Source organism: Crassostrea angulata, chromosome 8, assembly GCF_025612915.1.
Source record: "Crassostrea angulata isolate pt1a10 chromosome 8, ASM2561291v2, whole genome shotgun sequence".
In the NCBI taxonomy this organism is placed as follows: Eukaryota; Metazoa; Mollusca; class Bivalvia; order Ostreida; family Ostreidae; genus Magallana; species Magallana angulata.
The window spans coordinates 29,257,610-29,281,542 of record NC_069118.1 but is presented as its reverse complement, the minus strand read 5'-3'; the positions used below and the strand labels follow the sequence as shown (position 1 = coordinate 29,281,542).

General features: G+C 31.4%; 2 protein-coding genes across 2 annotated transcripts in view; both read right to left on the bottom strand.

The window, feature by feature from the left end:
* Positions 1 to 221: 221 nt before the first annotated feature.
* Positions 222 to 1,024, bottom strand: LOC128160872 (uncharacterized). Its single transcript, XM_052824179.1, has 2 exons — positions 936 to 1,024; positions 222 to 691 (listed from the first exon to the last, which is right to left on the bottom strand). The coding sequence occupies exons 1-2, from the start codon at positions 1,022 to 1,024 to the stop codon at positions 400 to 402; spliced, it is 381 nt and encodes a 126-aa protein (XP_052680139.1). The 3' UTR covers positions 222 to 399.
* Positions 1,025 to 13,723: 12,699 nt separating this feature from the next.
* The window catches only part of LOC128158036 (plexin-B2-like), a 28,557-nt gene continuing 18,347 nt past the window's right edge, over positions 13,724 to 23,933 (bottom strand). Inside the window, exons 3-9 of the mRNA XM_052820709.1 lie at positions 20,959 to 21,174; positions 20,134 to 20,253; positions 19,512 to 19,618; positions 18,515 to 18,638; positions 15,647 to 15,761; positions 15,208 to 15,316; positions 13,724 to 14,914 (exon numbers count right to left, since the gene is read on the bottom strand). Coding sequence (XP_052676669.1) covers positions 14,731 to 14,914; positions 15,208 to 15,316; positions 15,647 to 15,761; positions 18,515 to 18,638; positions 19,512 to 19,618; positions 20,134 to 20,253; positions 20,959 to 21,174 — 975 coding nt within the window. The 3' untranslated portion in view covers positions 13,724 to 14,730. The remainder of the gene's footprint in view (positions 14,915 to 15,207; positions 15,317 to 15,646; positions 15,762 to 18,514; positions 18,639 to 19,511; positions 19,619 to 20,133; positions 20,254 to 20,958; positions 21,175 to 23,933) is intronic.

Below are 23,933 nucleotides of genomic sequence, written 5' to 3'. Positions count from 1 at the left end.
TTTGGGATTTTAGGGGACTAAACTCTTAAATCTTTAATATGCAAAATGCGAAAAAGCAAAACACTTTGTTACGCATTATAAAGGATATTGACAATCGTTTTCATTATCTGAAAGGGAGTGTTTTAGGTGGAATTCTGAAATTTCATTGATATTTTAATCGTATCGTTTAAAAATTGAACGGAAGACCTACTCGTTACTCGTAACGAGATCGTATCTAGTTGTGTATACATTTTGTTTTCTAATATATATGTGAATAAACAGTCAACTAATCCTTTCTTGATTTCTTTTTTTGTCGAAACTTCAAGCAACAAAAATGCAACAGAATATAAACTGATGCGAAAAACTGTTTGTTGTTTTCCATGTGTATAGTGGACACGTGGCCTGTGTATACGCAGACTCTTAATTCCCAGCTCCAACAGAGGAAAGAGGGTGTTGTTGAATAACTGGTGTTAAATACACACCTTCATCAGTTTTCTGAAACTGACATTCTTCAATTTGGTTTTCCTTGACCTCCTCGTACGCTGATAATTCTAATTCATGGTTTTGTGAAGTTTCATTGGTCGGTGGGAGAGGTTTTTCGTAAGCGTGGTCTTCATCAGAAATCTCATTACTAGGATGTTGACCTTGGTACTGAGCTTCCTCTTCTTGCTGATCATTCTTTTGAATTGATTTTTGAGCCTGGATAAAGCCCCTTGATAAAACAGCAATAGTTAGAAAAAAAACCACGGAGAATATATATATATATATATATATATATATATATATATATATATATATATATATATATATATATATATATATATATATAACATTATTGAATTAATATGGGAAACCTCTGTTTACGTTCATCATACACAGATATTTGAACACTTGTAAAAGACTTGATTTATTTGATGTCATTTTGCAATATTTTATCTCAAAGAAAAATGTCTTACCTTTTGTAACAACAGAAGCAGAAGGCAGAACAAATACATGACGCAAAAGCTGATGTCAAAATGATGACCAACAATAAAATGATACCCATATCTAGTCCAGAGGTAACTACATGTGTACCAATAGATACATTAATTAAAGAACATTATTACAGACATAATGGGGGTAACATATCAAAACCTATTTTGTATTTTTAATCAAATTCATAATGCAAAGATGATCGAATTATGTCAAAGCATGTCATCATAATGAATGATTAATAAGATTAGTCAAATGATGTTACAGTACACTTTAGCTAATGCTTTTTGCATCAGGTTTTGAAGTTTCTAAATTTAAATGTACTTTCTAGCCAAGAAAACTTATGAAATCATTAAGAATTAAAAAAAATATTAAAATACCTATGTCAGGCACGATTGCCTGTTGTTTTTTATGCTTGGGTACGTCAAACTGTATTTATTTTCATTATACGTACATTTACACAGTCAAATTGAACCTACACACAACCAACAATACGAAAAAACTTTAATAATATTTTGCGTAAACATAATGTTATTAAACGCTTGACATTTTTAATTTGTGTATTATAAATTAAATCATGCGTTGTATCAATTTAAAAATACTTTTTAAGACACACACATACATACATACTCACATCGATATGGTGGAGACTCAAAGGTGTAATTTCCATACGTTTTGTAATTGTTCATTATGTATCCCCAGTTGACTGGTCGTTGAACATTTTCTTCTTCATTCACCTATGTCATTTTCAAAGTATTCCATGGTTTATAATTGTGTTTCATATATACGAGTGCTCTCCGGAAATTAAAGAGACATATACTCATATTCCGTTACAAAACGAGACAACAAACCGCTTGAAATATCATCAGAAACTAGAGACAAGCTAGTTGCAAGCAACGATTAGGTCTTCCGTCGTAGTTGCGTCATACTTGTGACGTAATACAAAAAATTGATAGCTGACAATGGTACAATATTAGATGTGTAAACATTGAGTAAAAGATCCCAAGATTATACTACATTTTTATAAGCAAATATAGATCTTAACACGTTGTCTATAGTTTGATTCACCGCATTTCATTCACAGAGTGGGACTGTAGTTATGCCCGGTATGAAGGTAAAAAGACCATTTGCAAACATTTTACACGCATTTTTATCGAACGCAAGCGCCAATGAATATTTTAGTAGATATGCGGAGATCCTGGAAATTTCACAGTTTTGAAGAATAATTTTCTTTTTCGAGGAGGGGGAGCATGCGCGGATCAGAAAATTTTTCCGGAGTGGGGGTGAGCGTCTGACGGTTATTTGAGTTTGCCAAGGGATGTCAGAAGCATATTTTTGGTAAGTTTATAATGTACACGTAATTGAAAGAAATTTTGCGGGGGGGGGGGGGGCTTGAACCCTTCCCCTTCCCTTCTAGATCCGGGCATGGAAAAGACCGATGCCGGTAATTTTACTGTAATTTTAATCATTTTAATTTAATTATTCATTTTCAAAATTATCGGAATGCCAATATTACCTTTCAAAGCAGTTAAAACTCTTTTTGATTATGTCAATTTGTTTTGTCTGAAAGAATCATTTTTTTAATCAATAAAGTTTTACCTTAAAAAAAGAAAGAAATCGGGCACAATTTTCAATGTTAGCATTTTACAATTTTAAAGTCTAAAAAAAAAAAATTTAAGAAACAACTCGTAATTGCGTTTTCCGAATTATTGCATGGAAAAAAGATTTACATCGCAGTTTCTTTTAAATTTAAATTACAAAAGGATATACAAAATGAACTTAAATTAACCGCTAACAAACATGCATAAAGAGAAACTGAGAACTAATTTCTTATCCTTTTTTACTTCAAATGAAATTCAAGAATAAATTAAAATATATTTTTTCTTTATATGCGTTAATGAAAACGTAGATCAGCAAGGGGTTCTTTGTCGTGCAAGCACCTACTTAATAGATTGTTACACGGGTATACAATGATGACAGATATCGAAAAGGCTATATTGTGGGTGAAGGATGAATGTGTAGCTTGTTTTTTAGGTTTATTTTTGATACATGTATTTATATTCATCTAGATCAGTTTTGTTTGTTGATTTGTTTTGTTTATTAAAAAGGGGAATAAAGAAAATGAGTAATTTCCAGGCACGTAGCATCGTTTTTGAAAGTGTGGGGGGGGGGGGGGGGGGCATGCAACTCATCCAACAAATCTTGACAAGCAAAAAAAAACGAAGGAATTTTGAATTTTCCCAAATCTTCACAATCTAATCCGGGAAGGGGGGGGGGGGAGGGGAGGGGGGGAAGCGTAGAATATCTAAAACTTCAATTTCACTCCTAATTTCATGATTTTCATACCATTATTTTTTACTTACCCTCAATGATAATTCAATTTTTTATACGTAAATTTGAAAAAAAAACTAGTTGCTGTGAGAAAAATTTGGGAGGGGGGAGCAGGCCCCCCTGCCCCCCCCCCCCCCCCAATTCTACGTGCGTGAATTTTCCGATATTAAGTCAAGCATATTTTCCTATATGGAGTCAAGCATTTATTTTCTTATTATCATAGACTTAAAGCATGTTGGAAAAAAGAAATATTGTATCAAGCAGTTATTATGCGCAGATCATGCATGCATTCCTCTATGGTTTTCACAACTACATGTATCAGTTTCTACAAGTACTTACTAAGGAGAAGTACATTTGCAAAGAGATGATATCGGTAACTTATAGTTCATTTAACAGTTAGGTTCCAGCTTGTCTTCTGCCACATACAAGCATGTGTGTAATCCTGATTTAGAAATAGGTATCATAACCGGTGGTGGTGGGGGGGGGGGGGGGGGGTGTCATTGCAACAAGATTGTGTACTAGCGTACTAGAGTGTACATTCATTGTTAATTTATAATTGATGTTGAATTATTATTAACAAACAAAATCATTAATTTATTATAATATACAGTCTGGAAAGTTAACTGGAAGAACTAAAATGCCAGGGGGTTTTGTTTTCTCTATCTGCTGAACGATTTCATTTGTCTTAAATTTACAGGGTGTAAGGATGCCCGCCTACTACATACACACTCATGCGCGCACGTCAACCGATTACAAATGGCAGTATTATGGATTTATAAATCGTTCTTAAACATTCGATCTGATATATCATTGTGAACAATTCAAAACTTTGAACGATTAAATTGGTTTTTATACCTACCCCGACCCTCACGAACAATCCTGACCAATGGAAATTTATTTACAAGACTCCACGCCAGAATGTCTCATTCATTAATTTTTCGCAGTTATAGTGGACGAGTCCAAAAAAGGAACATTTGAGTCACATTATATAATGTGACCATGTACCGTGAATGCAGTTTACTGCGTCTATTTTCTTATTTTGAGAGTCCTTCTTATCATTGCTTGAAAATGAGGGAAAACCTTGAATATTGTTAAATCTTTATGTCATATAACATGTGAAACTGTTTTCATTTCACCCACAAGCTTGAAATAATGAAATAATTTTAATGAAAACAATATAAATAGACGTCATAAATCGCATATCAAACGACATGTTACCACTTGAATCGGCAAATTCTAAAATGTATTTTTAACGGTAATGTTAGTCTCTAGCCCTTGTATGAAAAATCTTGGATGGTAGTCAATTTCTCCGGGATCCAGACCGAGAGCTACATATATGCAGTTAAGGTAACAAATAATGCTTCCAATGAAATACTCTGTTTAGTAAGAAGCTTTTAAGACAGCAATACTTATATTTGTTTAAAAAATAACACCCCAATACTTCGTCTTACATTCGCTATTTGTAGAACTGCAGAACCAGTATCAGTCCGACCCTCACCATATACATTGTTTGAATTTGATTGCCCTAGCATTGCATTTTAAATTGCTTTGCATGTACACGATTTCTTTTAAAAATTAGACACTTAAAGTGTTTATCTATATGGCTAATAATCTATATGTACACATAGCATATACACGTGATTCAAAATAACCCAGACGGAAAACGGTAAAGAATTCAGTCATTGAGTCTTTATTTTATAGAACTTGTAAAAAAAAAACACATTGCGGGTCTGAATATTTTTCATGTGTCAATCTATCAATAAACAGTGAGTTAATCATTTTCGATTGCTAAGGCTACAGCGTATTTGATGAACATTGAACAACATTTTTTCCATGCCACTTTTTTCCATGGAAGATAGCGAGTACAATTATAAGGCTTTGGATTCAAATATTATCATTCACGAATATTTAGTTCTCTTTTAAAATCATCTCCACGATGATAATATTATCTTCATCGTAAATCAGTATTTTGTTTTGCTTTAAAAGAAATGTTCTATCGGAAACAATCCCGTGTTCGTTTAAATTGCCAGCGTACATTTGTCATGTCAGTAATACACATTGTGCTTTGTATGACGGCCGTGTATTGTAGAAAAGTTGAGTTTAATTACCATGTATTGAAACCACTTTATTAACACATCTCCTAGTACTGAAACAATTCAAAGTGTCTCCGTTACAGTAAAACAGTGGGGCGTTAAACATTTGTACGTCAAGCTCTACAAGCACATGCACTGTCGTCTAGGCGACGGCCTGAATACAGCTAGCGACTCTACTATCGATCGGTTACCTGAGTCTTGTAATGCATCTAAATATAGAAAGGGGCACAGTTATTAAACAAACAACAAAAATAAGGTTAAAGAGGTTCATCTTTATGAAATGTAAATGTACATAAGAATAAAAACATTTGGGAATTGCATGTGTTAGTGCGTTACAAGAAGCCCTTTCATAACCTCCTAAACGTGCGCACCCCCACAAAAATGGACCGAACTGACAACAATTGTTTCTGCAAATACTGACTATAAAAAACGAAAACATTAAATTGAATACTACGGAAATATTCGGAATTAATTTTTTTACAACTGTGCTTCAATAATGAATTAGAAATTTTTATTCCTTTACAAGTTATTGACAAAAATCTTTTGACGCCTCTAACTTCCTAATTATAGGGACCAGCCCCTTTTCTGTATACCGAATAAAAGGTCTCAGTAAGACCAATAACTTTTAAGATATATCTTATAACAAATTTTTATCAGGCAGAAAACTAAAACGGAAAATACGCGAATTCTTTTGCATTTTTTTTTCTAACCTTTGTTTCAACAACTATACCACTCCTTTTATTTGCATTTAAATAATTAATAAAATATGTCTCGCACAAATTCAATGTATCAGCTTCCAAACCAGCCTGTCTTTGAGACTCTGCCAGTCATTGTTGAAGCTAAACCTACTGGACAAAAGAAGTCGTTAAATTTTACTTAAAGGGGAATAAATCAAAACCGGATGGGGATTTTCATCAACTACAATATACAACGACAACATTGCACGGCATGTTATCAGACCTGAACATTTCAAGACAATCGGTGAACAAACGAGCGAGATATTTAGGATCAAAGTTGGCGTCTAGAAGAAAAAAAAATAAGAAATCTGAATTTTTTTCAGAATAGTAGAAAGGTCTTCCGCTCCCAGCGGAAGACCTTAATAATCCAGAATGCAGTTTAATCATGGAATAGTTTTCTAGTCCATATTATCATTTGATCACTCCTTGTAAGCTGACAAACTTGCCTTTGTGCAGTGACCCGGAAAAACCACAAACTTACTGCAATATCATTTCAAAGTGTACCATCGATCCTATGTTTTCAGAACCTTACAAACGAACTAAAAACATGACATTACTCTTTATTTCTCATGTTTTATTTTCTTTATAAGATGCCAAAATCTTCATAAGATGCTAAAATGTACATGTTCTTTTCATTCCTGAGTTTTTTATGAGAGAAAAAAAATGCGTTGTTTCTATCTGAAAGTCAAAATAATGTGAATCATCTGTTACATTCATTCTGTCTTCAGTTTAGAACTGCTGGCGACACCAGTCAGTGTGTAAAGAGTACTTCATTTTTTATGTCTTTGTTTTAATTCTAGTTAATCTATTAAAGCTCTTAGCTCTCTTCCGTCGTGTAGTTTTTGTGGAACAATGGCTTTGCCAGAGAAAAGTTTTCGCATTAAATAACAAAATGAACATATTATTTGATTTCTTTTATATCTTTAACTGTAGGTCCTCCGACATTTCAGTAAACAGATTTTTTGTCAATATTTTGCCTGTACCGGGGACCCAAACAACCGACTTGTTTATGTATCATCGTAAAAACTATGTTAAATATTTTCATAATCTTACTTTTTAAATTATTTGTTAGAATTTCTTTGATGTTAATGCCAATTTTCACTATAATTCCTCTTTTAAAGAAGGAAAATATTTGTGTTGTCAACCCTCGTATAGTGTATATATATGATATACATTTTTTGTTAGTGACAATTGTTGTGGAATAAACAAACTTAAAAATAGCGAGTAATTATCTATTGGCAAAAACAAGTTAACAGGAATATATGTATATGCTTAATAAACTCATTTCACATTTTTACTTTTTTGTTTACTATTTATATTTTATAGTTTTATGCATTATCTTTATCACTTTAATTACATAAAAAGGTAATTTTTTGGGAAATATCTAAAGGCCAAACATTTTTTCTTGGTGAGGGCGGGGCTTATTTTATAGAAGTGTGAAAGCCTCCTGGGCTTGAAGTCGACCTGCAGTCATGGACGCTGCTAATCTCTAAAGACAGGAAGCAATTAATACACAGGAAATAGATATTTAGTCAGAATTGATCTTACGTGAAAACGTTTGCAAGTGCAATAGGGCGAGAGAAAAAATCTTTATAAAGTATATATCAATGTAAATTGGTGTAAGAAAAGTGGCCTTTAATTACATCTATGCCGGTCTACACTCAGACCAGAGGGGTTTTTTTTTTCAAGATAGCTGGTGTTACCCAAATCACAGTTATTGGTTCCTGCATGACAAAATTAGAATGATAAATAACCTAAACCTGACTCAAATGGTGGAAAAGTGGTGGGTGTCTTTAAAAAGGATTAGTTTACCTTTCATTATAACCAATAGTGATACCCCAATTGATCTAGATCCAATACAAAAACCACTGTGTCACTGTCAACTTAGCGTGAGAAGGAATTAAATTTCAAAAAAGTTGTGCTTTTAAAATAGGGAGGGGACATTTTTTGGGGGAAGGGGACACCCTTTAGAGATGGAGAAAAAGAGAATTGATACGCTAAGTCTTAAATTACGTTCCCATAATCATGTCTTTTAATTGATTTTTGAGGTAATAAACAACAACAGAAACAAAAATACAATTAAAATACCAATACAATTAAAATAATTTGAGTGGCTGCAATATATATTTAAAAACATATCCTTGTATAATGGAAATCTAAGCATATCCTTTCCAGGCAAAAATGGGTTTCATTCCCTTTTCTATCATTTTTAACTTCCTTCATGATATTTTTCTTAATTGCAATATTTTGTTAATTACTTTTTTACACAGAAGTACGTGGCCTGCAAAGGGAAATGTTTAAAGTGGGCACTAATTAATGACAGATGGCCTAGCTGTAATCAAGTTTTCCTTTTAAAAAGCAATTGATTGATATCATATTTTTCAAATTTTTTCCAAAATATTATTATCTAATCAAAACCGAAAAAATGATTTTGCTTTTAACAACGACTTTCCCATTAGAACTTTTTAAAACATACATAAAAGTGCATGGTAATTTTTACTTTATCCATGTATTTCTTTTTTAAAATCGAAACCGAAAATGAGTCCATATTTATTTTGTTACATTTTTGGCTCATATATTACCGGCATCAACAATTGTATTGTCTGCATTGTAAACAACGATCATCTTGACACACACTTTCTTATGCATCCCTATGAATATATATATATATATATATATATATATATATATATATATATATATATATATATATATATATATATATATATATATATATATATATATATATATATACAACGTACATGATATCCTCGATTATATGCAAAACTGTTAAGAATTAACTTTTTTCAATTAAGAAAGCTGTTTACAAGGATGACAACTATAGTGAATGAGAAAAAACCTAATCTCCAAGAATGAATTGGCCTTTAGCATGTTTAAGTTTGTACATATTCTGCATACACTGTATTACCATAGTTTGCATCTTTAACATACATGGCCGTTGGTTATTAAGGTCTCCCATCTCCAACGAAAGACCTTCTGGTTTTCGAACAGTTTCTTCTTATTATTATTATTAAGATCTTTAGTTGGAAACGGAAGACCTTATAGTTTTCGTACAGTTTCTTATTATTAGTATTATTTTTTTCCAAAAAATTTTGCATGCGATTTCTCGGACACTATTCAACCGATTTACACCGTTTTTCATATATATGTATTTTCGGAAGTGATCTGAAATGATTTTGTTTTTAATATTTTTGCCGTCGTTACTTCCGGTACCGATTTATTGCTGATTTTGTAACTTTTACGACCCATTTTGTGCACACTTGATCTCGAGAATATCAGAGATATGAATATGAAATGTTCAGGATAAGTAGACCATATTCAGTATGTGTTCCTATTGTTTTTGTTTAAGACAGTGGCGCCATTCTTAAGAGCTCACTAAGGCTCGAAAATTGGATACGAATTTTGTTCCCCCTTGTTTTTTGCACACACGATTTCTCAGAGATGGCTCGATAGAATTTCTTAAAATCTCCAGGAGTGAAAGAAAAAAAATATATCTTGAGTATCCATTATTCAATTTTTCTAAGTTCATTTCCTGTCGTCCGTTTCCTGTCCCGTAACAAAAAGATTGTTACATTGAGATCTTAAAAATGACAAGGACTTGAGCATTCAGACTATGTAGGATTATAGACTTATAGTTGTAGATGTCTTTAAACTATTTTGTTGGGGTTTTTTTGGTCATAATTTCTGGTCGTCAATTGAAGCTCTTTAAAGATTATTTTTCTTTTGCATTTACTTTGTTATATATAGAATTGAAATATAAGTAATAATCCTTACACATGTCATGTATCCGATGTTAAATAAAACCAAAAAAATCTACTTCCGGTGAGATATCTCAAACATCCCAGAAAGCATTTTTTACCCACGAGATCTCAGAAAGTCAAGTGATTAATACACGAAACTTATTTAGATAATAGACACTCGATAGAAAATGCGTTTAATCGCTTTTATTTTGCCAACCGTCACTTCCGGTCCTCACTGGAGGATTCAAACAAATCAAGCTGTTTGAAATTTTAACTGTTTTTCTTTTGACAATTTTATAAAAATCGATAAACAATAAAGCACAAGTGTTTTATGTTCAAGAAGTACTAACTTTTTATTTTCATTGAGCATTTCCGTTTGTCCGTTTCCTGTCAAGAGACAAAAAAAAAACAATGACTCCACGAGATCTCAAAAACGGTGATGACTTAAACAACCAAACTTTGTGAAGTATGTATACATGTGTATATTATGTTGTTTGAATCGTCATCACTTCTGGTCGTCACCGGAAGCACTTTAAAATATTGTTTTTCTTATTATTTTTTTTTAATTTAATGAATACCGGTATATCATTACACGATCTTATATATGTTAAATAAGCAAACATATTCTATTTCCGATGAGATGTATCAAATATCTTAATTACCTTAATTACAAATTTGATACCCGCGAGAATCTAGTCACTGTAAGTGATTGAGACACAAACTTTTATGAATGATAGACAATTGATTGAAGATGTGTTGAACGCGTCTCATTGATCCTATGTTTTAAGCACCTTAGAAACGAACTAAAAAGCATGACATTATTCTTTATTGCTCATCTTTTGTTTTCTTTATAAGATGCTAAAATCTTTATAAGATGCTAAAATGTACATGTTCCCTTCAATCCCGAGTTTTTGTGAGAGAAAGTCAAATTAATGTGAATCATCTGTTACATTCATTCTGTACCTAGTCAGTGTGTAAAGAGAACTTCATTTTTTGTCTCTTTGTTTTAATTCTAGTTACTAAATCAATCAGTGAAAATAACCCTGATCAGTATTAAAGCTCTTGGCTCTCTTACGACGTGTAGTTTTTGTAGAAGCAAAGGCTTTGTCAGAGAAATTCACGTCTTTTCAACGTTCATTGTATATTCGCTGCTCCATCTTCACGTCAAAATCCAATTTACCGTCGTAGACATATTTCTATTGCTTGGTAAATAAATTTGTCCTACACGTGTCACCGTATTTTAACTCGAACACATGTGAAACATTCACAAAGGTTGGTCGCAATAAATAAAAAAACGAGCACATATTAAATCTAATTTAATTTCTTTTACGTCATAAATTGTATGTCTACCAACATTTCAGTAAGCAGACGCTTTATTATCTCCGAGATTATGCCTGCACCGGGGACCCAGACCACAGACTTGTTTGTGTACCGTCATAAACACAATGTTACATGAACATGTTTTCATTATCTTACTTTTTAAAATTATTTGTCAGGGTTCTTCGACGTTATTGCCAATTCTATCGAAATTCGTCCTTTAAAATTAAAATGTTGGTGTTGTAAACCCTCGTATATATGATATGTTCTTTTGGAAGTGACAATTGTTGTGGATATAACATATTTGATAAAAATTACAAGTAATTATCTATTTGCAAAAACAAGTTATTGAGGACTATGTGTATGTGCTTAATAAACTCATTTAACATTTTTACTTTTTTGTTTACTATTTATATTTCATAGCTTTATGCATTTCTTTTATCACCTTGATTACATAAGAAGGTAACATTTTTGGGAATTATCTAAAGACCGAACATTTTTACCCGGTGGTTAATCTCAGGTGAAGGCGAGGCTTAATTAATAGAAGTGTGAAAGCCTCCTTGGCTTGAAGTCTACTGGCAGCCATGAACCCTGCTAATCTTTGTAGACAGGAAGCAAATTAATACACAGAAAATAGATAATAAGTCAGAATTTATCCTAGTTGGAATATCTTATTGTTCTAAAAATCCATATGAAGCGATTTTTTACGGAAATGAATCCAATCGAACAGTTGGACTATATGTTCTTCTTCGAAGTCTGTGTCGTCCAAATTTTCTTTAAATACACGTGTGTAAAGCACTGGTAAATAATTGCAGTAAATACATTCTATTTTAAAATAAAAATAAAGCTTAGTACAATCAGTTAAGCACTTGTAATTGTTTAATGTAATTTATTTTAACAAACTATAGGATTCTAAGAAAACCATGCGATCAATAAGAATGTTGAATGTAAAGGCAGGCACCCACTTGAGATGGAGTTCTGTCAAAACTCGGACATAAAGTTCCAAATGCCTGTTTTACCAGTAAATAAAGCTTTTGAAACTCATACGTTTGTTTTTAAAGAATTTTTGATATATTTTATATCTGCTCATCTTTGTGGAATTTATAAGGGCACACAAATTGAAATATAAATTGTGTGATTTCAATTACTTAATGAATAAATTTCATGATCAATATCAAAAATTTTTAAAAATCAAATTCGTATTTTCCCCTTTAAATACGTGACAGAAGATATAAAAGATATGGTTGTTAATTGCAAGTTAACAAAATTCTACGGACTGGCAAGATCACGCTCGGTTGATCATGTTAATCAGACTAGGTGCTATTGCTTTAAACTTAAAGTTTGAACAGGTAATAATGGGGGTGGGGGGGGGGGGGCGGTTTTATGGTAAAATATCGGCCCTTTAAGTAATCAAGGTATGATTTTTTTCTAAAACTCATTCAGTAGTAACATTATTGAATATATAAAAACATATTGAAATAGGTAAAAAAAAATGGTATGAATACGTGGAGATGTTGGCGATCTTGTATAAAAATCATCTTTTCAATCGGTAGCCATTAACTGAATGAGGTTTTTTTTCTTCATAATAAAGTCTTCGCAGATAAAAATGTGTTTTTTTTTCCAATCATAACTCTTGTCTCAATCATTTATGTTGTTTAGAACAGAAAATAGAGTGTATCTTATTTTTTCATCAACTTTCACAAATGTTTTTAATTTGCATGCTTTGTGTTACATGTAAACTACTGAAACGCACTTTCAGTGTCAATTATATTGCTGGCAAAGATTTTATCCTACCAAGGTAGTTTTACATTGCATCCCGTTTCTAGTCACTCGTCCAGATCATTCTTTGCCTGTGTACTGTTTAATTTTACGCTTTCTTAAAAACAATCACATCTATATTATGTTAACATATGATGATGGATATGAAATGCATTTACTATTTACTTTTGTCACCTCTTGACGATGAAAACCGTGCCATCACTTTTGACCCCCCCCCCTCTTCGTCCAAAACATTTAAAAGCAAATAGTTCCTCGATACATATACTTATATATCACCAATTTAACCCTCAGGTCTTTTAAATGTGTTCGTTTGGCAAAAGACCTTTTTCTGACCAAAGCCCTAACAAGGAAAAAAATAATACCATTCTATTATAAAAACCAAAATAGTTCCCACGTGCACGCTCATTTAGATTTTTTTAAAATTGTTAAATGTGAAGTATTTGAAACGAGAGGTTTTTTTTTTTAAATAAGGCAGAAGAGAAGAGATTATAAATGAAAACTAAATGGCAAAAATACGGTTAATTAGGTTCGATGTAATATAATCGATGATAATTTATTATAATATAATTATAAATATACAAATATAATTACTTTTTGAAAATTAAAAGAACCTTCACTGATACTAGATTTTATATATTTATAGATATTTCTAAATTGTCAGACGTTTCGAATAATAGTTGTGTGACGAACGAAATATTTTTTATGAAAATAAACCAAAGTATTTCATTGTTCAAATTTATTTTTTCTCCGGTAAATTAGGTTCGATGTGCTATGATTGACGATTAGGCATTTGGGTAAAATTAAACAAAATACTTTTTGAAAATAATAAGTACCTTCAATTATACTAGATTTTATATATTTATAGAAATTACTTAATTGTCGGAAATTTCGCATAATTATAGTGTTACGAACGGAAATTTTTCATCAAAATAAAGCGTAATATTTCATTATTTGTTAAAATGATATTTTGTTCTCAAAAGCATATATCCCTCCACAAACAAATCAATATTTTTTTTTGAATTATCATTTCTCAGTTAAACGATATGATTGAAAAAGGACGTTCTTTTATCTATAGTTTTTATCTAAGGATGACATAGGGTTGTGTCAAAATTTGATATTCTGATGATGAAGTGACACCTTTTCTTTTTACCAGCCAAATACAGAACAATGTCATATGAAATGGCCACCAAAATAAATAAAAATCAATGTATACATATTTAAATCATATTCAACTCAAAACATCAGGGAAAAATTTACAGTTCAACTTTTACGTTAAAATTAACATTTTTTTAATCATATTAAAGACCTAAAATATATTACATGCATGTTATATGGTAAGCCTTTCTGTTATCAATGCAAATTATAATAAATAACAAAATAATGATAAATAATTCAACAACACTTCAATCTAGCTACTGTTAAAAAAACAAAAAACAAAAAAACAAAAAAAAAATACAAGCAATATACTTTAAAAAATTACAGTACATGCTATTCATATATAATATATAACTAGAACATCTTCTAAAATAAATATTCTGAATCAGGTCTCTTTTTATATATATGCCCTGATGATTTACATGAAAAGACGTCTTACATTATCGTAAGCCTTTAGCGGCAAACAAAAAAAATATCTAGGAAAAATTATTGCAGTTTTGACGATAGTAATGATGAAATCCCTTCAGAATTAATTTGCAGACATGATAATATGCCTTGTAAAAAATTAATGAAATATCGACTTTTCCGATGCCCGTCAAACTGGACTTACAAGACCACGTCATACGTTGTTAATTCTTGTTCATGCCCCATTGGTGTTTCAGCGGTTGCTGGGCGAGGTTGCTCGTAAGTGTGGGTTTCCTCAGAACTGTCTTCATTTTGAGATTGGTAATGATCCGCTATATTTTCTTGATGGTTCTTCTGATTTAATTTGTGACCTTGTCTTTCTCCCCTTTGAATAAATAAAAAAAAGATAATTATGAAAACATTTATTATAAAATTTTCAGAATGAAATGTAGAATATACAAGTATATATTTTACTGGATTTTGATTACGGGCCAATCCGAGAAGGGAATTCCAAAGTAATGAAATGATTAATAATGAAAAATACGGGAAATTTGAACGAAAACAGCTCTTTATAAAACAGGAGTGGTATATTTGTATTATTTTTCTTATTTAAGTTAATTTTATGACACACCCTGGAATTTGTATTTGAAAACAATATTAGAAAAACATATTTTTTACCATTTGTAAAAGAGGAAGCTAGCACATAAAAACAAGACAAATATCAGGACAACGATCGAAACGAAAACACCAACGGGAACGGAAGTAGAGGATGGCTTTTCTGCGAAAACTGTAGGAACAAAAAAAAGCATTATTAACATCGTTTGCAGCAAATAACATTGATATGTAATCATAATCAATAATGTTTAAATAAAGGATAATACGTAGTTTTTATTTCTGTTTATTATGTAAAAATATTTTATTGATATGATCACATTTATAGCTTACTTAGTGAAAATAAGAACTAAAAAAATTAATTAACGTCCTAGTATTTTACTTTTAAGCTGCTTGTAGTTTAAGAAATCAGTTTTTACTTGACGTATGTACTGTTGATTACTTAAAAGCAATGCATGTGATTACTTATGGAACATTAATAGAGATTTTTGAGATTTATACGTACTGACTGTAGAACCTATCCTGCAATACATATTTTCAGCATTTAGAGATTTTGAAAAACCAAATCCATCCAGATTACATGTCATATTTTCCATAAATACCAATGGCGTCAATATTGTCTTTCCAATGAAAAAGAAATACAGGCGATAAAACATATAAATGAAAAAATTAATGTTCACGGACGAACTGTTAATTGACATAAGTTGTTTAAAAAGTGAAAACTTTACGATTCTGAGAGATTTTTTTTACAACAAGTACATGCACAACAATAATTATTATTCATCACTTAGAGAACAGAAGTCTAAAAACACCAATAAATATACAAAACAAACAAAATACGTTTCAAACAAAAAGTTGTTTCATCCTATATTCTTATACACATGAATCTTTCTAGGTGGCTTATTCCCAGAATAACTTACTTTCCTAAAACAACTCTTAATTACTGTAAACGAATAGTTGTTGTGAATCAGCCTATTTCTGTTAAATCGCGAAATAAAGTCTTCGCAGATAAAAATGTGTTTACAGTTTAATAATTGTCAGTTACGGCGCCCTTTAAATGGTGACATGTAAAAGCATGTATTTACTTAGATGTAAAGAATGTATAATTTAACCAAATAAGTTATGTAATTTGGTTAAATATGTTTTTATTTTTTCAGATCATATGCATATATTTTCCTACGCAAATGCATGTACTTAGTGAGTACATTTTTGAAAAATAAAATTGGATAACGTCAATATTCTAAGTTGTTCAAATAAAATTGAACCATGTTCAAGTAAAGTCTATACATAACAAATTTTCAGATTTCTTTTAAAGAAAGAAATATTTCTGTTTTTTATCAAACTGCATAGATTATAAACTTCTACAAATTATACGTTTTACTTCAAGCGTATATCAAGGTATTGACAAGACAACTTTTATCCACTAAGTACTTGTTCTACTGTCCAAGACGGACAATTAAGTCCGCAATTAAAAATATTCATCTTCACGTGATGTCATGGGTCTTATTTCAGAACATGAATGAAGCGTGGTCGGCATTTGGATATTGCGTTAACTCATTTACAAAATAAAAGAGAGGGACATCTATAAATAAAGAAAAGACAGACCGATAGGGAGAGAATAAATAAAGGAAAAACCACTTGAAGCATTGGAATAAACTTTGCTTATAAACCATGCAAATAGTGAAAAAGGTGGCCTTCACGTTTATTAATATCGTAAATAGTATTCATTTTTTCATCTGTATGGATATTATAATATAGTAAATGTTATGTCAATTTCACAATTCTTAAGAGTTATTTTTTGCAAACAAACTGCGTTTATGCCTATTCTCTAATGCTGTTTCTCTTGATTACTTTCTCCGCGCACATTCACATGCATTGTTAATAAATATTGAAATACATCCCTTTCTCTTACATTAAACACATTAATTTAAATTCATATACCAATGACTTATCTGTCGTATTTGACTCAATGTTTTATGATAAACAGCTCATCATACTGATAAAATTCGGGTCTTGTTTTTAACATCGCAAATAACAGCCAGTAGTACAGCATTTACAGATTCAAGGAATGGGTGTAAATGATGATTTCAATGATTTACATTTTTGTTAAGAAACAAAATGTACATAAAGTATACATAACTATAATTTTCCCCCGTCTTTCTTATAGTTAACGTTGACATTCCTTATTTAAATTTGTGAAATATTTTTATTGTTAAACGACAAAATTTCCCTTTCATTAAAAAAGCGCCAATCTCTAAACAGAATGAATTTCAACATCTATTTACAAATGTACAATTTGTTACCTTTTGAATATGGAGTTTTATTTATAAATAGGAAAAAAATAGTCTGCTAGTTTCTACTGGTTAATCAACAAAATATAAAAGAGTTTCACTATATCTCACCGACAAGTAATTTTGCATTTATGAATTGCTTTAAAGGTGGCGACTTTATTTTTTATTGCCAATGTTTTTTGTGCAATCTATCAAAATACAGTGTATATATACCTTTCAAGAAATTGTTTCCATACTATTAATGAAATTAAACACAATAAACATAAACAATTAATATTATTCATTAACCTACGCGTGTATCTTATTATCTACCGCTGGATTACGCTGAAGAAGGAGATGCACTTTACCTGTACGACGCTGAACTCAGACGACTGATTAAGTGCGTGTGTTAGCATAAATCTAATCGCTAGGAAATTTTTACAGCAGTGTTACCATAACAGTGATACAAGTACTATATTTTATAATTCCTGGAACACCCATCATTGCGGTAAGTGTCGATCGCTGCCTCAGGCAGAAGAAATACTTAGAGGACAATTAATTTTTCATTTCGTGAATTAATGTGTATTGGCTTAGTTAAATTGAGAGATAATTTTCTAATGCTTTATCAAAATATTTAAAGTCAATTATTGAGTTACAAGCAAGATAGTTTGAAAACATTGTTTTGTAGAGAAAGCTCAAGTCTTGTCATTGTTTACATATCTTGTATCAATCAAATGTTGTTTTCTTTTGTTGATAAATTAAATATTATTTATGAACACATTGAATAATGCCATAGTCATTTGTCAAAAATGGCATTTTCTTTACTTACATGTACAGTATTTAAAAACAAATATAAGAATCGAGTTTGGTTACCTAGCAATGAATTCTTACCTCTGTATTTCTCTTGTAATTTGACTTCTAACGTTCAAATTTTGGTCAATCATTCGAAATACACAAGGAAGCCATCATATTCATAGCATATTACAAAAAAATGATCCCAAATCGTGTCTAGGTCCTTTTTATTGTTTTGAATAATTTGATGATTAACTATGGCAGGTAGCTGATAAAACATATATTTTAATACTTTGGAGAAAAGATGTTACCAGGACTCTTCCTTCCAGTTTATAAGCATGTCTTGATAAGTCAACTGTTAAATCCAGACTCAAGCATTCGTTTTTCACGGATGGCAGCCAGTAAGTACTCTCACATGTAGAGTATGTGCTGCAACTGAAAAATACGAAGTAAGGAAAATCAAAAATAATCAACAGTATAATGTTGTTGTGTACCTTTAAAGGTCTAATGCTCTTATGTAAAAGATAGACAATGCATTTACTCTCGAAATACCTCAAGACTTGCACTCAAAAATTAAAACAACGTTTACCCTATCATGCTACAAAACAAAATAAGGTTTAAGTTATGTATATTTAACAGTATCAGACTCGGTCTAAATTTATAAAGATATATTTACATTCTACTGTGTTTTTCCATTAAATTCCGTGATGTTTAAATGCCTCTAAATGCAACAAGTAGTCAAAGGTCAAATTGACGAGTTTTATTATGACGTCACAAACGTTGAACGCTGTAAACTGCAACGTCACAAGCGAAAATCAAAGTTCACGCTTGTGGCTGTTACTGTGGCTCTTCCATTAATATGAACTTACCCTTAGGATAAGATAGGAATTTTAAGGTATGAATCACATTTGCAGACAAGGCAAGAAGTTTAAAAAAATGTAAATATAAGCATTAAATCATGATTTTTTGAAGTATACACTCTCATAACTGCAGCGGTGTGTGCATACAAATTTTCATAACGCGCTAACGCGCGTTACTCAATTTGTATGCACACACCGCTGCAGTTATGAGAGTGTATACTTCAAAAAATCATGATTCAATGCTATAGTAACAACAGATACACTAATACTAATGCAATAAAAAAATCAACCTTATTTTTATATTTTTGGGTCGTTTCAAATACTTAATTTCTAATGATATTCTAATCTAAAAAAGATCAATCATATATAATAATAAATGAAATAATATTGACTATTTGTGTCCCTGTCCTACACTGTACATATAATAATAATGACTTGGAAAGCATACCTTCCTTTGGTTGCACACCAACCACAATCAAAATCATGAACATTCATACATTGCCGACAGCTTCCTGAATATTGTTCACAATTCTTTTTTGGAGTAAGTTTCACAATCTTCAATTAAAGAAAAGTAAACTTAGAAATAGCATCTATGTAATATCATTGAAATTTAAGATAGTCTATTTATTATGCATGCAATCTGCATGCATACCGACATAACTTTTAAAAGACAGAAATTTGCGGTCTTTAGAGAAATAAATTTTGATCTTAACACGAAGGATATTTTACATTTGAATTTACATCAACTTTGAATTCAATATTATTTAATTTAGGTGGCACAGGGCAGTTTTTGATACAATTCATCGTAGCCAGCTGTAGGGGATGTCTGTCTTTAGAACTTTAGATTTGTAAATAGAATTTCCTCAGTTCCAATTCAAAAGAAATATCTTTCATGCACTCATTAAAACACCAACACCAATTTGTAAAGAAGATTACTAGCTAAAACCTGTTAAATTTTCTATATACCTATATATTTATGAGATTTTGACCCTTTCATAATTTTTTCATGTATATTCAGCTTTCTAGACCTCCACCAGCTAATTAAAGCATAGGTAAACAAATACAAATACCTTATTTTGTGACATAATGTATGTCTTTTCGTTTACACTTCTAATTGCTCTTATCTCCGACGAGTCCAAATTGAATTCTGCAAGCACGCTTGTTTTGTTCTTCTCTGTATCATATAATAACTTCAAATAAAAAAAAGACATCTTTGAGATCTCCAAACCAGATGGATAAATCGTAAAGACAACTTGTGCCAAACGTCTTGTTAATATGCTTTTCTATACCAATCAGATTCCCGCCGATTGATAAATTCATTTGAAAAAAAAGTAAATCAAAGTAAAACGATAACTTTTTAAATTGAAATATTTGCAGTTACCAGTACTGTAGATTCCTACTTAAACTACTAGGAATTATTTTTCGCGCTAAATCGCGAGAAGCAACCTTCGCGAATTTTAAAATCTTGCTTATATTTTTCAGACATCTTTTAGCTATAAGTAATTATAACAACAAACATTGGTGATGTTATTATAACAACAAACATTGGTGATCGCGATTTTATATATTCACGCGATTTGAAACGAAACAGTAAAATCGCGGAATTTAGTACTTGCTCAAAATAAGGAATCAACAGGAACTTTTTTTTCAGTCAGAACGATAATGTAGTGTATACAAATATATCTTAATTGAACCGCAATTCGGCGAAATAAGTCATTGCCATAGCACATCTTGCATATGGAACAAAATGTAAGCAAGTTTAAGAACTGAGGATATTCAAACGAGGTTAAACTAATTCTAACTGATTAACTGGCTTTGTTAATGGTAATATAAGTAAGATTTCTTTCGCTCAAAAGTTTTTATAGAAATCAAACAAATGCGAAATAATGAGCTACCTGAATAACATATCCTTTGTCCGTTCCAATGTACAGGGATGTTAAGTTGTTAACAGTTGAACTTCCGGCGACTGTGACTCGGTGAGACTTGGTGGAGTACACTGCATTACCTTGTAGTGGTAAGAGTCCCACAATAATACCAAACAGGGGTATTAGCTTTGTTACATAATTACAATAATCTCCCTTCTGAAAAGCACCATAAAAATCCGAAACTGACTGAAATAGTGAAATAAAACTTAATCAAAAAGATAATTAAAGACACGAAGCTCGTCCGCTACATTACTCACTAATGCAAAAGTTTTCAATGAATGTGCATATAACGATTACAGTATCAATATTTTCTTACACAAGAAACCTATGAGCCTAGACATAATTAACTCAAACAGATTTAATTAATTGCATATCCTTATAACTGCAGCATTTAAATCAACACTAAAATATTAAAACAAAATGAAAATGCAAAATGAAATTATAAAATGTAGGTCATTATGACATTCTGCTAAAAGTCAAACCATCCAACAATTAGTCCTTAGATGTATACAGTTATCAATTTATCAAAGAGATCGTTTTCAAAGTTTAATTCTAAAAAAAAAATTATATAGATAAGAAGACATTTTAAATTGACACTACATTTTGAATTAATAATCGTATTTTCACATTACAAGATTTTATTTTATGTTTTCACTTGTAATAATTTACTTTATATTATAATTATATTTCAGCAAATGGTTGATATTTCTGACTAACAAGACTGTGTCAAATGGTAGCGCATATATAGTCTTAGTCACTTCTTTTTCAAATTACTACTGATGTTAAAACAAGTCTAGTATTATTTAAATAGTGCCTGTTTGGGAGGGTAACAGTTGAAATTGACACCCCGAGAAAACCATTGTCAACCGACGCGAAGCGGAGGTTGACAATGGTTTTCGAGGGGTGTCAATTTCAACTGTTATCCTCCCAAACAGGCACTATTTATTTTGTTATACTGAATGTCTTTTTTAAAATTTTTAGGAAAATTTTACTGCTTTTATATAGGAATAACGTGAATTCTACAGCGAACCGTACGCGCATAATTTTCGCGCATGTAACATTTTTTAATGTTACCCGTTGCCAAGTGCGTTGCTAACGCTGAGGGTAATAGTAAATATTATTTACTGCGTCTTAACCAATCAGATTTCAGTATTTAACATGAAAGTATAACAACATAAAATAAAACACATATTCTTGAATGACAAGCTGTTTTAAAACACTGTTTTAGCAGTACAAAATCTTATATTTTTAATTTTATCACAACAAAACAGCATTATTATTTAATGCAGCAGCATAAAACATACATATTTATCGTTTCGAATATACCACAAACAACAATTTACTTGAAAGATGATGAATGTATATGATTACAGAAAAGCAGCAGCAGGAATGATAACAAAAGCAGCATAAACTCAAGTAATATTGGCTTGTTCCAGGACTGAATGAATGACTGAAATTGAATTATCAATATTCATTATTCTTAATAACAATTAATCTTTAGCAACATCATACAAACTCAGCAGCACATACTTGTCACATCATATCAGTTGAATGGATGGGCACCAATTCCCCTTGATGATGTATAAATAATGCGTACGTATAATGATATACAATATGAATGTTTACATTCACTCAACACAAGGGGCCAGGAGTCCCATTCCAATGACCCATGACCAAAATCCATTTTAAGGTGTTAGGACATACTGACCCAATACTGACCCATTCCAATTATTATAGTGTTCAAGATCCCCTTCATGTTGCTTAAAAATGCAAAGTAACCAAAGTGAGACAGTTGCATTTTTTTTACTATCCACAACAGTTGCATGTTTCTTAATAGGTTTAGCTGCTTTATATTTTCGCCCACTATATCAAGTACTTGAAATGCTGCCGCTCTATCAAATCGCACTAAATCCTTCCTACAGAAGAAATAGCAAAACAGTATTCGTATGACAATCGTGCAATATTTTGGACCAAACAAGTCGGATGTTAGAGAGGAGCGCAGCTAGTCTGCTAAAATCTTTTGACAATATTTATATCAATTCAAACAGAGATAAGTTTGGATATTATTTATAAATTCCCATTCAAAGAATGACAAGACAGTCAGGCTATTCTTTCCATCTAGCAAATAGTTTACATAAATGTAACTATTTCCCTCAGATTAATGAACTGTAAACCTCCATACCTTGCCACTATAATTTCATTTTTTTAGCTCACCCGAGCTGAAAGCTCAAGTGAGCTATTCTGATCACATTTTGCCCGTCGTCCGTCTGTCCGTCCGTCTGTCTGTCCGTCTGTCCGTCTGTAAACTTTTTACTTTTTGAACTTCTTCTCTAAAACCGCTTATCCAATTGCAACCAAATTTGACACAAAGCATCCTTATGGGAGGGCAAATATAAATTGCAGAAATAAAAGTCCAATCTGTATTCAAAGCGGAGAAAACCTTGAAACTGTAGAAAAAAGGGGGTGCATTTTTCAAAATCTTCTTCTCAAGAACTACCGAGTTCAATTCAACGTAGTTTAGCATAAATTATCCTTATGGGAAGGAAAATATAAATTGCAAAAATTAAGTGCTTATTCTGTTTCAAATCTGAGTTATTACGAAAAAAATAATAAAGAAAAGGCGTGTTTCAATCAGTTTAATAGCTTCGGGCTCGGCATACTGTAAAATGGGTAGGCAAGACTGAGCAAAACAAAAGATTGGCAGGTATTAATCTGCCAATCTCATTAAAATTTCGGGATATTTGATGGACCAGTATATTTGTATTCGCTGTAAATATTGCTGCAAAATAATGCGTATTTGGAATTAAAGATTGCCGATCTGCCCCGGCTTTTATTTTGCCACGGCCCGGGTTTGCATACCCATTTTACCAAGACTCGTATTCCATACTTCGAAAACGAGGTTCTTTGCTTAAAGCAGCAATGACATTATACGAAAAAGGGTCGAG

Excerpts from the sequence above, each read along its gene's own strand:
- LOC128160872 (XM_052824179.1), bottom strand. The coding sequence starts at position 1,024 with ATGGGTATCATTTTATTGTTGGTCATCATTTTGACATCAGCTTTTGCG. Across the intron at positions 692-935 it reads TGCTTCTGTTGTTACAAAAG|GGGCTTTATCCAGGCTCAAA; the intron begins GTAAGACATTTT and ends TGTTTTATCAAG.